The sequence below is a fragment of the Aythya ferina genome (assembly GCF_964211825.1).
Source record: "Aythya ferina genome assembly, chromosome: 27".
Taxonomy (NCBI): domain Eukaryota; kingdom Metazoa; phylum Chordata; class Aves; order Anseriformes; family Anatidae; genus Aythya; species Aythya ferina.
In genome coordinates, this window is record NC_140310.1 from 3,851,724 (window position 1) to 3,865,352 (window position 13,629).

At 56.6% G+C, this 13,629-nt stretch overlaps 1 protein-coding gene across 1 annotated transcript in view; it reads left to right on the top strand.

The window, feature by feature from the left end:
• Positions 1-867: 867 nt before the first annotated feature.
• Positions 868-13,629, top strand: part of PEBP4 (phosphatidylethanolamine binding protein 4) — a 63,125-nt gene continuing 50,363 nt past the window's right edge. The window contains exons 1-3 of the mRNA XM_084499648.1: positions 868-1,025; positions 8,069-8,214; positions 9,364-9,496. Coding sequence (XP_084355774.1) covers positions 8,075-8,214; positions 9,364-9,496 — 273 coding nt within the window. The 5' untranslated portion in view covers positions 868-1,025; positions 8,069-8,074. The remainder of the gene's footprint in view (positions 1,026-8,068; positions 8,215-9,363; positions 9,497-13,629) is intronic.

The following is a 13,629-nucleotide window of genomic DNA, read 5'->3' on the forward strand; positions in this document are numbered from 1 at the left end:
CAGCTTCACCCAGCATTAAGCGCTGCTGACGCCTCGTGCAAAAAGCTGTGAAGAGCTTCTATTTGGGGAAAGTTCCCCTTGTAACGGCGCATCCTGTGGCTGCTGCTTCCCTTTCCTCCCCGTGCTCTTGCAAAAATAGGCTGGTGACATTGCCAGCGACGCTGGGCTCTTCCTCGGAACAGGGAAATGATCCCCCCCAGCAAGCAACCCCCAGGAATTAATTCTCCAGACCCATTTTGGGGGTGCTGCTGCAGTTTTGAGGGCTGGAACACAGCATAAATGGTTTTTTTTTTTTTGTGGCTAGGGGATGTTTTTCGTGGCTCAGCCCATTCCCAGGTGGGGTCAAAGGACCCCAGCTCGCTGCTCTCCGCGCCCCATCGCCACACGACTCAGGGTCGGCCTCTCGTGGGGAGGGGGCTGCGTAACCCCACGTTAAAAACCATCACAAAATCAAAGAGGAAGGAGCCTGTTTCTAAGCAACTGTCTCCAGTAGGGATGGAGCCCATCGGAAGAGGAAAAAGCAACGGGTAGGAAGCGTTGGGGAAAACTTCTGGGGTCCCAGAGACCCCTGGCGGGACTGCAGGAGGTGGTGGCACCTAACCCTAACCCTACTCCTACCCCTAACCCTATTCCTAAACCTAATCCTAACCTTAACCCTAAACCCAACCTCAACCCCAAATCCGACCCTAAACTGAACCTTAACCCTAAACTTAACCCTAAACCTAACCCTAACCTTGACCCCAACCCTAACCTTGACCCCAACCCAAACCCACCCCCATGGCGCAAACCACCCCCGCTCCCCGCAGCCCTCTCCAACCCTTTTACATCCTCCCCAAGAAAAAAAAAAAACCTCGGCCTGGCCAAACCCCATTGCTGCTACGGGATCAGGCCCTGGCAAAAGCTTAGGGAAGGCAGGACGGACGGACAGAGGGACGGACAGACGCACGGATGGCGGTTACCTGCGGGCGGGCGGGCGCTGGTGGCTGTGCCCCGGCTCTCCCTGGCTGCTAGCTGGCCCGGTGCAGGTAGGGACCATTTTTATACTCTCGCCCATGTGATCCGAACAAATGCCCTAGGGATGAGTTTTTGCACTGACACAACTGCGAGGGGCCGGGACTAAGAAACCTGTTGAGCCACAATCCCGCTCCGCCGGCAGGAATTTTCCACTCTGGGGCCACCGCTCCGGGCGCGCCCGGCGCACGGCACACGCCGGGACCTGTGCTCACCCCGCTGCCTGAGAGCGAACCAGAGAGAAAAGTGCAACGTTTCCCGTTTTCCCCCACATTTTCCAGAGAGAAAAAGTGCAAATTTTCCCATTTTCCCCAATATTTTTCCATAATCTTTCAGGCTCCTTCCTATATTTCCACATTGGAGCCGGAGCACGCAGGTGGAGAGGCGCATGGAGGGACGTTAAGACCAATTAATTAGACCTAAATTCTGCAAACCACATGCTATTTCCCCAAAGAAAACCCACCCAGGGGGAGAAAGGTGGGGAAATCCCCCTAAAATCTCCCCTCAGCCTTAGGAATGGCACACGCATGCAAGTGGATATTTGGGATCATTGAGGGCTGCAGTGGGATGGTCTCCAAGCACATCAGCGGTGCTGGTGGCACGGTGCTGGCCAGAAGGAAGGTGGATACCGGGCTGGGATGAGGCCGAGGGACTGGGATGGGAATGGAAAGGAGAGGATGAGCTTTGGAGAAGCGCCCGTGAGTCAATGGGAACCCAGGGGCCAGGGAAACGGCCACGGGCCACGGAAAGGAGAGGCGGCGGAGAGGTGAGTCAGTGCGCCCAGGCGGTGAGTCAATGGGAAAGCAGGGAGCTGCTGGGCAGCAGGAGGGCTCCAAAAAGGGCCAGGAGGCACCGGGGGGGCTTGGGAGAGACCCAGAAGCACTCAGCTTGATCCCCTTCATGGGATCGGAGCTCCTTGCGTGGAGACTGCTGCGTGCAGGCGTCGATTTAGGGGCAGCGTGGGGAGCGCGCTGCTGCTCCTGGTGCGCACGGTGGTTTTTTTTTGGCTCTGCAGGTGTTTCCTCACCTCCTGCTCGAGATGCTGCTGTGCCCCAGGCGCTTCTGCTGCTGTCACCCGGGGCTGGCTCACGCCAGCGCTATGTTCTCACGGGAGGCTCGCTCTGCCTCCTGCTAGAAAGGGAAGCAGCGGGGGTTTCGTGCCCGATTTTGTGCCCAAAACTCCGTGACATTGCCGGGTCACTGAGCCCAGAGCACTGCTGCTGCCCCTGTGCAGCTCAGGTGCTCTGCAGGCTGTGGGATTAACTCGTACCCCAACTGGGAGGCTCGTCCCGGGGGGGGTGTAAAGCTTTGCAGGGTTTTGGGGTCAGCCCTGCCAAGGGGCTGGACAGCAGGGCTGGGGCTCTGCCAGGCTCTGGCCGCTCTGGGAAAGGGGACACGGCGGCACAAGGAGGGGTAGGTGGGGACAAAAAGGGGGGTTTGAAGGGTGCTGGGGGTGCTGGGCTGCTTTTCCTCTTGCTTAGCAGCCTCTAGGGGGGTAGCTGTAGGGGCTGTGTTGCCCCTATTAGCATGGGGGGAGCAGGAAATTGGGGTCACCTGGAGGTACCCTGCAAAATAAGGGGGCTGAGTGCCTGGGGGGAGCTGGGAATGGCCTGGGGGGTTCCCATCATGTCCCCAAACTGGGTTTGGGGACATCCTGGAGCTGTGACGGGGGCTCAGGGCTCTCCAAGAAAGCTCTGTTTGATTAAATCTGCCCGAGCCCCCCGGGGTAGAGCAGCTAAACCCATCTGGGGAAGGGTTAAGCCAGTTCAGTGTCACTCGATCGCCTGTTGATGCCCAGGTTAATCTGCTCTCAGTGCGTCCACGCCGGGGATTTGGGCCCGTTTAAGCAGTTCGTGTCCCCCTGCGTCTGCACAACCTTAAAATTTAAGGTCTGGGCTGCACTCCCCTTCGTTTTGGGCTGCAGAGATTGGAGAAAAAGGAGGAAAAAAAAAGCAAAAGGGAGAGCCACGTGTGGCTGAATCTGACACGGGGATATTTATAGATGCCCTGCCCAGCTGGCCTCAATCCCACGCAGGTCTCTGGGCACGGGGGGGGCGGCTGGGTCCCCCCCCCCAAGCCCTGGCTCGCTTGTGGGGTTGGGATCAACCTGCCCTGAGTCAGAGCAGAGCCTGCACCTCCCCGCAGCCCCAGCTCCTCATTAAGCTGCTGCCCCAGGGCTTTCCCACGAGCATCACCCGGCTCAGGAGCTCAGGGCAGGGTTTGTTTTGTGGCCGGCATCCCTAAAGGGCTGTAATCACAATTAGGGTGTCCTGTGAGGCGTGGGGCATCCACGCGCCTTCCTGCCAGGCTGTGCGGTGCCCAGGGGAAGGAGGACAGCAAGGGGAGGACACCCGGCTGCTGGTGACACCTCCGTGGCCCGGGTTCCCACGCAAAGTCCCCGGGGAGCATGGGTGGCAGCTCCAGGAGAGGCCACACCTGAGGGTTTCTCAATGCTTTTGCTGCTGCCGGCGTTTAAAAAGTGATGCTCAGCAGCATCCCCCAGCTCCGGGAGATGGGAAAGGTCCCCAACCTGGGGAGCTGAGCCTGAAATTTAAGGATTTGTCCTTAAAATGGAGCCTGGAATTAGAGGGAGGAGCAGCCCCCAGCTGGACCGCAGCACCCTGTGGATGTGGGTGCAGGGGGCTGGGGCTCTGCTGGGTTTTTGCCGGCACCCCAGGGCCCCGCGGAGCTGCTGGAGCTGCTGCACGGCTCCGCGCCTGCCTTGTGACTGCTCAATGTAGGTCAAATGCAAAACTCGGCTCCCAAAATAGCCGAGCTGCTCCGGGGAGGGCTGCGGCTCGGGTGCAGTCACAAGGTGCCCGCCGTGGCCGGCGGGGCTGTGCCAGGTGGGTGCGCGGTGCTGCGAGCACGCACGGGGCCGCACGGCTCCAAGGTCACCCCCCCTGCGAGCTGGGTGTGCCACAGCCACCCCGCCACCCTCCCCAAAAACCAGGTTTTGGAAATTTCATTTTATTTTATTTTATTTTATTTTGGTGAGGTGGGTGCCCAGGTGCCGGGGATGGGGTGCAGAGGGGGGTGGCCCTGTCCCCAAGCTTTGCAAAACCCGTGGTGAGGGTGCTGCTGGCTCACGTTCTGGGGGAGAAAATCAATTTTTGGGGTTGGTGCAGGGATGGGGATGTGGTTGTGCTCCCTGCAAGGGGCCACGGGTTGGCCACGCATGGGGAAAGCGAGTGGGCAGCACCTACGAGGGGAGATAAGAGGCACAGCAAGGGGAGATAAGAGGCACGATGTGGTTAGGGCATGGCAGGAGGCTGCAAACGGGGAGAGGATGTGGGTTGGTTTCCTTTTATTTTGCGTGCCACGGAGGGAAATATCTGGAAAACGGGCTTCCTGCACCACCGGCCTGAGGGAATTCCCCTGGCCACCGGGTCTGCCAAGCTTTCTGTGTCCTACTGCACCAAACATCAGGTTTTGGTCAGGATTTGACTGCAGAAATGTTTTTTTTTAATGCAAATCTCAGGTGCTCGGGGGGTCTTGGTGGGTGTGCAACGAGCCCCTTACTGCACAGAGAAGCCTTTGCCTGTGCAGCGCAAAAATCTGTGCGTGAGCATTAGGGCAAAGCTCACGGGAACACTTCTCTGGTGAGAGACGTGGTTAATTAATGAGAAATAAACGTGGTTAATTAATGAAAAATGCTACAGGTAAAGCGAGGCTGAGAGATCCCCCAGCTCTGCGTGGGGCTGGGTGAAGCGGGCAGGCCGTGGGTGGCACGGGTTAATGTTAAACCAGCACCTCCAGGAAGCCCACAGCCCGCACGGGGAACTCCGGAGCTCGCAAACAATTCCTGGTCCTAGCAGAATTCATCCTGACCGGGGGCACTTGGGGGGGAAATCCTGGTTTGGAGATGCTTTTTGTGCTAAAAACGCAAAGTTAGGGGAGCCCTGCTGGGCTGGGGACTCAGCACCATCCATGCTGGGGGCAGAATATTGCTTTATTTTCTCCAAAACCCTTCGTTTTGTGGCCCTGTGGGGCACCCCATGTGTCACCTGGCTCCCAACACAGGGGCTTTGGCTTTCCAAGTGCTTCCCTGCAGTTTTTGCAGCCTTCCTTCTCCCCCCAAGCCATTTTCCTTCCAATAAAAGCCTTTTTATCATTAATATTAAGTAGCAGAGGATGATTTCCTACCTGGGTCTTAGCTTTGTCAAGGACGAAAGGCTTTGGGGAGACAAATGGACTGGGTCTGCTGGAAATATTTATATTATTTGTCATCTCCCTCCGAGTAACCAAAGTGGCTGCAGCAAGTTCAGGCAGCACTCGGCCTCCTTGGGCTTCCCAGGGCAAAAATAAAAAAATAAAAGTCACTGGTTGGACCTGCTGCCTGCCTTAAATGTTGTTTTTTGGCTTTTTTTTTTTTTTTTTTTTAACATGATTTCCTGCTGGAAGTTGTTGTGCACGAGGCAGTTCTGCAAAACGAAAGCAGCCGGCGCTGCTGCGAGCCTCTTCTGAGCAGCCACCGAAGAGGAAACCTCTGCTGCTGCTGGAGGGGGGAGGTTGTGGCCGCTCAGAGGACCGGGAGAAGGTTCTGCTGTGGTCCTTTTTAATGAGGGCTTTGCAAGAAAAAAAAGTGAAAAGCCTCTTAAAGAGGAAGGAATGTCTCGTGGGTGCCAGCCCTGGGCAGAAAGGTTTGCTGCAGCAGCTGGAAGGACGGGATTCCTGCAGCCCTGCTCTGCTTGGGCAGGAAAGAGGACGTGCAAAGCCCTTCGAGGGGATGTCCAAGCCCTTTGAGGGGATGTAGAAGCTCTTTGAGGGGATGTGCAAGCCCTTCAGGCTGCAGGGACCGAGCCCTGCTGGGTGCCTGACCTGGCACTGCTGCGTTTTCCCAGGCAGGCTCTGAGAAAATCGGTGCTGGTGGATGCCAACCCATCCCCGGTGTGGGTTTAGGGGTGCTGTGCCCCCAACCTGGCAGTGGAACGAGTGGGATCAGCCTCTCCTGTGCGTGTCCGTAGAAAATCCAGCAGCCCAGGGGTTGTTTCCCCTTGCAGGAGCAGCAGGTGGGAGCTGTGGGCTCTGCGCCTCCGATTTTCCCCCGTGGGTTTTATTCCCCCGGTGCTGGGGTTTGTTCCACGGGGCTGGGCACGGGATCTCTGCTCTGCAAACAGCTTTTAGAGAGAAAGCCGTGCTCGTTTGATGTGGGATGCTACCCGAGGCTGCTGCTGCTCCCCTGGGGTTTTCTCCCCGGGGAGCTCTCCGCTCCTCGTCTATCAGCGAACCCTCCCGTGCCGATCCCGTTTGGTGACGATCCTCTCTCGGGAGATCTCCAGCTGCAAGAGGCTGATATTGCCTCTGTGAAAGGCTTCTCCCTGCCCCCAGGCTAAAAAAAAATATCGTATGATACCCTTGTTTGGCCTCTGCAAGGCTCATCCCATTGCTGCCCTTTTCTATTATTGGGGTTTCCCAAAGAAACGCCAGCAAAGTGACCAAATTCAGCAGATGATTGCAAAGCTCTGCTGCTCCCTGTGCCCTGAGAGCTGGGTGCGAGCCTCCTGCCAGCTCCGTGCTTAAGTAAAAAAGGTGAAAAATCTGATGGGGGAGTCTCCTTCAACCCTGTGCATCCCCTGCCTGTGTCTGCAGCTCTCCAGGCGACCCCCCTGTGCCCGTCCACATCAGAATTGCACAGGACAAAAATTTTCTGCTTCCTTCCTGACAACTTGCAGCCGAGCTGGTGGCTTTCTAGGGAAGCCCTGCTTTCCTAAGTAATTAATTTGTGACAGATTTTTTTTTTGTAATTATTAACAGGCCCCGTGCACGCATCGCCAGGATGCCCCTGGGTGAGCCCGGGGTCCTCAGCACCGCTGGAGACGTGCACCTTTGGGTGCTGCCCACCCCGTTTGCTTTGGGTAGGGAACAAGGACAGCTTTATGAACCAAGATCAGAGCTGGCCGAGCTGGGATCGGGACTCTGGTGACCCCCCCCGGGGTTTTGGGAGCGTGTGTGAGGATGTAAACCCCACTTCTGGCACCCTGACTCATGCAAAGCAGCGCTGCTGGGAGAGGAGCGGCTCACGTGAGCCTGTTTGCAGGCTGCGGGCTGTAATTATGGGGTTTGCCCATCTTGTAGCGTGGGAACGGGGAGCCGCTCGCCCCTAAACCTCCAGACCATTCCCAATATGTTAATGCTCCTAATTAGTTAAGCCCAGTGCTTTTTTCCTCTCCGTAATGACAGCGGTGCTGGCGCTTCCCCGTGTTTGCTCTGCGTGCTGGTGCTTCATTATATAATGACACGGCGCGGTGTTAATACCTATTCCCAGCTGACAGGGGAATTTTTTTTTGGTGTGTGCCTCATCCAGAAGCGATTAGGCAATGGAGAAAATCGGCTGCTGCAAGTGCTTGGGTCGCATCCCCTCTGGTCAGCCGGGGAGCCACCAGGGTGCGGGGTCTGGGCCAGGCGAGGACGCAAACCCATGGGGGACCTGGAAATGGTTATGGGATCGGTGGGGTGAAACCCCACTGCCTGCTTCTGTGCTCCTCAACGGGGCGGGATCCCCATTTCTGGGCTGTTTCACCCCGATTCCAGTCCCTGCTTCCCCTCCTCCCATCTCCGTGGCAACCCCAGCCCTGGCTCCGGGGAGGCGCATCCAGCACCCAGGGGTGGGCGCCTGCCTGCAGCACCCATTGGGAAGGGGTGCGGGTGTATGAACCTCATCTCCCCAACCCCAGGGCTTGGTTTGACCGTGGCCAAGCCTTTTTCTGGCTTTTCCTCTTTTCCATCGTGTTACAGCACCCGAGGGAGAGCAGCAGGGCTGGCGCCGGGCACTTGGTGCGGTGCCATAAGCGCTGTGGGGGTGGCTTCTGTGCGTGGGGTCCCTCTGAGTTGGGGTCTCGCTGGGGGCTCCATGCTCCCTGGCACAAAAGCAGGAAACTGCGTCAGATATAATTGGGATTAACGACTTGGAACTGGTAGAACTGGGAAAAATAACCTGTAAACTGGGCGTGCTTCACCTGGAGAGGGAGGGACGAACCGGAGCGTGGCGGTGGGGACCCTGCGGTGGTGCTGGGCGCCCGTGGGACTGATCCTGTCCCTCCCTCGGTCCCCACAGGGCAGGATGGAGCTGCTGGGTGCTGTGCTGCTGGCTGCCAGCCTGCTGGGCACCACTGCCTGGGGGGCACAGGCACCGTGGCCGGATGAGCCCTCGCACACTTGCTTCTTCCAGACCCTCAGCAGCCCGGACAGCGAGTTCTGCAGGTGAGCGCTTGTGCCCAAAGTGTCCCCAGCCCCGTGCAGCCGGTCACACGTCAGCCCCCAGGACAGGGACAGTTAATTCCAGTATCCCCCTCGCCAGGGCTATAAATACTGGCTGAGCTCTTCCTTTCGCTGGGAAACTGGGCCAGAGCAGAGCGGTGCCTGATGTTTGATGCAAGCTGAGATCTCGGTGCCCTTGGTCACCCCTCGGTGCTGCCTGCAGTGCCTTACACAACTGGGATGAAAAACGGCTTCTGCAGGGAGCTTCAGAGGAACGGGGCTGCTTTTGGGGAGGGAAAGAGCTGGAAAGGGACACCCCACGGACCTCAAACCCGGCCTGCAGGGTGTAAAGGGTTGCAGAGGCTGGGTAAGGGAAAAGGAGGTTCTCGCTCCTGGGGTTGGTGCTGCCGCTCCAGCTGGGCTGGTGTGAGCTGAAAAAGCACCTCACGTGCCCCTTTTTGGGTGTTTTGGTACCAAATGTCCCTCGGAGGTGCCTGTGGGTTGTAGGACGTGGTGGCTTACCAGGACCTCCTGCCTTACAAACACCCCTCCTGCTGCTTCCCAGGTACCCAAAATGCTCCCAAAATGTCATGCAGCTTAGGTAAACTTCTAGATTAACACAGGTGGAATAAAAGAACCTTAATTTGAACCATCAACCTCTTGGGCCAGCCCTGTGCAGGTGCTTGGCAGCCTCTGGGTGTGCAGGATTTAATGCCCCCTCCTGCCTGTACCATGTCAAGGCACCTCGTTATTGTGATATCTGTGCCCAAAACCCACTGGAGGCTTTTCCCTGCTCATGATGTAAGTGGGAGAAGGGGTTTGGGGTCCAAATGGCTCGTGCCAGCTGATGGGGAGCCCAGGCTTCAGGGATCCTTGTTCTCCTGCTCTGCCTTCAAGCCTTGGGTTGAGATAAACAGGCCATGACTTTAAACACTGGGAACCCGCTGAGCTGTGCTGAGCCCTCACAGGCGTTTCGAGTTGTTTTATTGCTGCTGGGGGGAGGTGGGAGAAGAGGCAGCCCCCTGGTCAGAGCAGGTTTTGTGCACCCATGGCAGCAGCAGGTTGGATCCAGCACCTCCTGCCCCTCACTGCACCCCCAGCCCGGCTGGGGAGCGGCACTAATCCTGCTCCCCTCTCCTTTTCTCTCCCCAGGGGTGATTTAGAAGTCGTCTACCCACAGCTGGGTGACGTGGGCTGCTCCTACATCCCCCAGTGCCACCAGTACCGCTGGCGCATCAGCAGGGAGTGGGGCAGCCCCCGGGTGTGCTACCCACGGGCTGACAAGGTGAGTGCTGGGCTGGGGGTCCCGGTGCTGCTCTCAGGGCTTGCATTTTGCTCTCCAAATCCCTTCCCAAAATTAGAGGAGACTTTAAACTTTTTTCCTATGCTTCCCCATTGCTTCAGGGTTTGGGGCTGGGGCTGAGGTGCGGGTGAAATTTAACTCTATTTTACTGTTTTTGCATAGTTTTTGCTACTACATAGCACTTTGTGAGCTTTTTAAACACAAACTGGCGTGCTGTGGCTCGGTGTTTCCACTCCCAGCTGCTCTCCGCATGTCCTTGTGCGTTCCTGGAGGAGCTCAGCCAGGTTAATTAATTATTATTTATTAATTAACTATCCGGCCGGTGCAGGATTTACCCCGTGTGCGGGCAGGGTTAATGCGATGGTGCTGAGCGCTTCTGGTGCGCTGCCGTGCGCGCACGGGGCCACGAGATGGCACCATTGAACTTCTCGAGCTCGGCACGGCTGGGACTGGGAGCACTGGGAGCACTGGACAAGGGGATGCCGGGCACCCTTGGGTGCTGTACCCCGAGATCCTCCCTGGGTAAGGGCACAGGACCCTCCGGATGAATGCACCGTGCGTCGCGGTGCCACCTGCATCCCTTGGGGACCACGGGCTCGTGGGGGCACACGGTGGCATCGTGCCATGGTTTGGGGCTGGGGGCATCGTCCTGCAGGGACCTGTGCCCAAATCCATCCCTGCTGGGGTCCCCCCTAGCACCCTGATCCCTGCTACAGCTCCAGCAGCCGCAGCGAGACGGGAGGACCTCGGCTCTCACGCGGCTTGGATTTCCTCGAAGTGTTCAGGATCCGTTTCTCTGGCTGCTTCAGCGCGGGCTGGAAAGCCTCTTCCCCCTGTCGATCACATGGCTCGAAGCAGAACTTTCCCTTAAAGATGTCTGATTATTCAAAATATGGGGAGAAAAAAAAAAAAAAGCCTGGCAGAGGATGCCGCACAGAAACCATCCGTCACTTGGGCGCCGCTTCCCAGCAGTTGGGAGCTTCGCAGGGATGGAGCCAGTCCTCCTTTTAGTTTTATTTATTTATTTTTATTTTTTCCCCCCCCCCCGGAGAGCAAACGAGCAATGGGGACCGGCCGTGGGGCTCGGGCTCCTCGTGGGTGCTTATTTTGGGCTGGCCCCAGGTGGTGGGTGGGTGCCCGCTGCAGGGGCTGGCGGCTTGGCTCAGCGGCGCCTTTGGCACGGGTTCCTTCCGAGACAGCTCGGTGCATCGCGCGTTCAGGTGGCATCTGAGGACACGGGCCCTGCTGCTTCCTTCGGTTTTACGTTTATTTTCCCCTCCCCTGGCCCTAACCCAGCCCCGGCTCCGCATGCTTGGGCTGTGCCTGGTTTCTGCAACGTGCACGCCGGGGGGGTGAGCAGCGTTTTCTGTGAGATGCGCTGGATTGCTTTGGGTTTTCTCTAGGAATATGCATATATCGAATACACACATCTCTGCCTTTCTCCTGAATCTGTGAGGATGATTTTTATAGCTCGAGGTGCTTTGGGGGTAATTCCCACTGCCCCCCAAATCGCCCTGAAGTGGGCAGGACAGAGATGTGTCTCCCACCAGGGCATGCAAGGGTGATGGGGTTGTGATAGGGATCCCGAGGTCAGGAAGCTCTTCCCATTCCTGGGTGCGAACGGGAAACCTTTGTTCAAGTGACCGAGGATCCCCTGGGGGAGCTGGTGAGGACTGGGCAAGCACCAAGGGCTGCCTGAGCTCCTTCCCTCAAAACCGGTGGCGGAAAACTCGGGTTCAGGGTATGAAAACTCGTGTAGGAAGTGTCTGCTTTCTTTAGAACACTTTGTCTCTTCGAGGAAAAAAACAACCACAAAAAAAAGCCGAATGCGGAGTGTTTTTCCTCTCTGGAAATACTTGTGTTTCCCAAACTGGTGGGGGGGGGACGGGACATTTCCCATCCTTGTCCTGGGTCTGGTGGGACCACGTCTCGCTGCGCCTGCGCTCAAAGCCTCTGCTCGCAGCCAGGGAACCCAGCTGTGCCTTGGAGCTCCCTGGTGGAGGGTGGAAACCTCGAAAATGGGGTGGAACGGGGCATCTGTCCTGCCACCACGTGCTTGTGCTGGGGCACAGCGACCTGTTGATCCTTCCCCATGCTGCAGGGGTCTGGATGCGTGCGAGATGCTGCCTGGTGGTGCCAGGGATACTCCTGGGGAGCTCCGCGAGCATCAGTTGTGGTGTTAACCCCATGCAGCTTTTATCTGCCACTGCAGGGAGACGATGGGGAGCAAATGCTGACCGTGGTGACAAAAGCATCTGGTGGCTGGGGGTGGCATCTTCCCAAAAACCCAGTGGAGGAGCTGCTGTCAGCCCCTTCCCCGGGAGCGCGCAACATCTGGAGAGACGGGAAATGCGCCCTCCTTGTCCTGCCTCAATATTGCTTCGCTCAACCAAAAATAAATTGGAAAAGAAAATTGGACATTGCATCAATTTGGGGGAAGGTTTATAAATTCTGCAGCTAAGCAATCCCAATAGAAAATGATAGATCGCCGGCGAGCACGCAGCCCCTGCCGTGATGTATGGTCGCATTAGCCGAAATGCCGTATTACATGATTCTGTTTTATTACCACTGTTGGTGGCAGACAGAAAAACAGATTATGCTTGAGATCAAATCGATAGGAACTTTATTTACTGGCCTTTTAAAAACATATTTCTGCACTTTATAAAAACATACGGTAGATGCTATTGATAGAAGTTGTCTGCTTGTTAAAAAGCAATTTGCCCGCAGCAGTGTTCCCAAGCCGCGGTGTGCGGCGCTACCTTTTACCTGCTCGTCACAGCATTTGACAACTTCCTCAGGTTTCTTTTGGGGCTAGGTGTGAGGAATTGCAGGGCTTCCTCTCTGGATTAAGGGGAACGAAGGCTCAGCTTGCTCTGGAGGTGGGTGAGCAGTGATGGAGGTGAAGCTTGCACGGAGCTGGGCAAAACTTTGGAGCTTTGAAGCTCTCGGTTTGGTTAACTCTTTGCCTTACCCAGCAGTCTGAGGTCAAACAAATCCTTGTTGTGGATTCAGGCTGGGCTGTGAAGCTGGTTCAGCAAGCATCTCCTGGACAGCTTGGAAATAAAGCACTTTTCTCACCGTTCCTACTCAAACCAGAACTTTTTAAGCTGGAGCTGTTTTTGCAAGAGCCCTCTCCTGCCCATGCCTACCTGGTGACATCTGCCAGCCAATTTTCTGCAGCCAAATGATCACCACCTCTTCCTTTTCTCTCTAAAGAACTGTACACTTCGTAGTATTTTATTTCTTTAAAACTATTTCCATGGCAGAAGGAGTTGAAAAAGAAGCAGGAGAAGCTGCGCGAGCCGTGGGGTGATGTGCTGTGCAGCAGCACCTCCTGCTCTTTGCCCAAACCTACAAGCAGCACCCATGGGGTGCTCTGGGACTGGGACCGTGGTGATGTCCTGCACCCTGGTGGCACTGGGGATGGTGGTGGCGGTGTTTAGGGTGAGGGGCAAGAAGCACAGAGCCTCCCCCAAGAGCCCGGAGCCCGTGGCAAAGTCCTCGTTCTGCTTCTGAGACTCTCCCTCTTTTGTGAACATCTGGTGGCCTGTTGGGGGCCGGTCCTGATTTATAAAGGTTTCTGCGCTCTAGGGTCCGGGGCCCATTATTTGGAGAATTAGTGGTACGAGTAAATTCATTAGCCTTTAACAAAAGGAGGAGAACGTCTGCTTAATCTCCTAATTGGGATGTGCTCTAGTTGTGTCAAGCCGTGATTTGCAGCTGGCTGCGAGAGGGGGCTTTTGAGCGGTGCTCAGGTTAAATTCAAGTCTCATTAAAGGAGACGGTTTTAAGCAGAATATTCTTGACAGTTTGTGCATCCTCGCTGGCTCATGGAACCAGCTGGGGTTAAGGAGCCACCAGCGTTTTGTTTCTTTTTTTTTTTTTTTTCCTTTTTTTTTCTTTTTTTTCCTCTCGATCCTGTCCGGGCTACTTAAACAATGGGCTAACATTCCTTCCCCATGCTGTCAGCCAGATATTCTGGGGATTAGCCCAAGCCCCTGGTGGCGAACCCCTCCCTGCTGTGGCTGCTTTGGGTTCCCAGGCCCTGGGATGGCGCCTGGCCCCTACCAGCACCCGACTTCAGAGCTCCGCAGCGGTGGGGCGAAGCCCCCCCA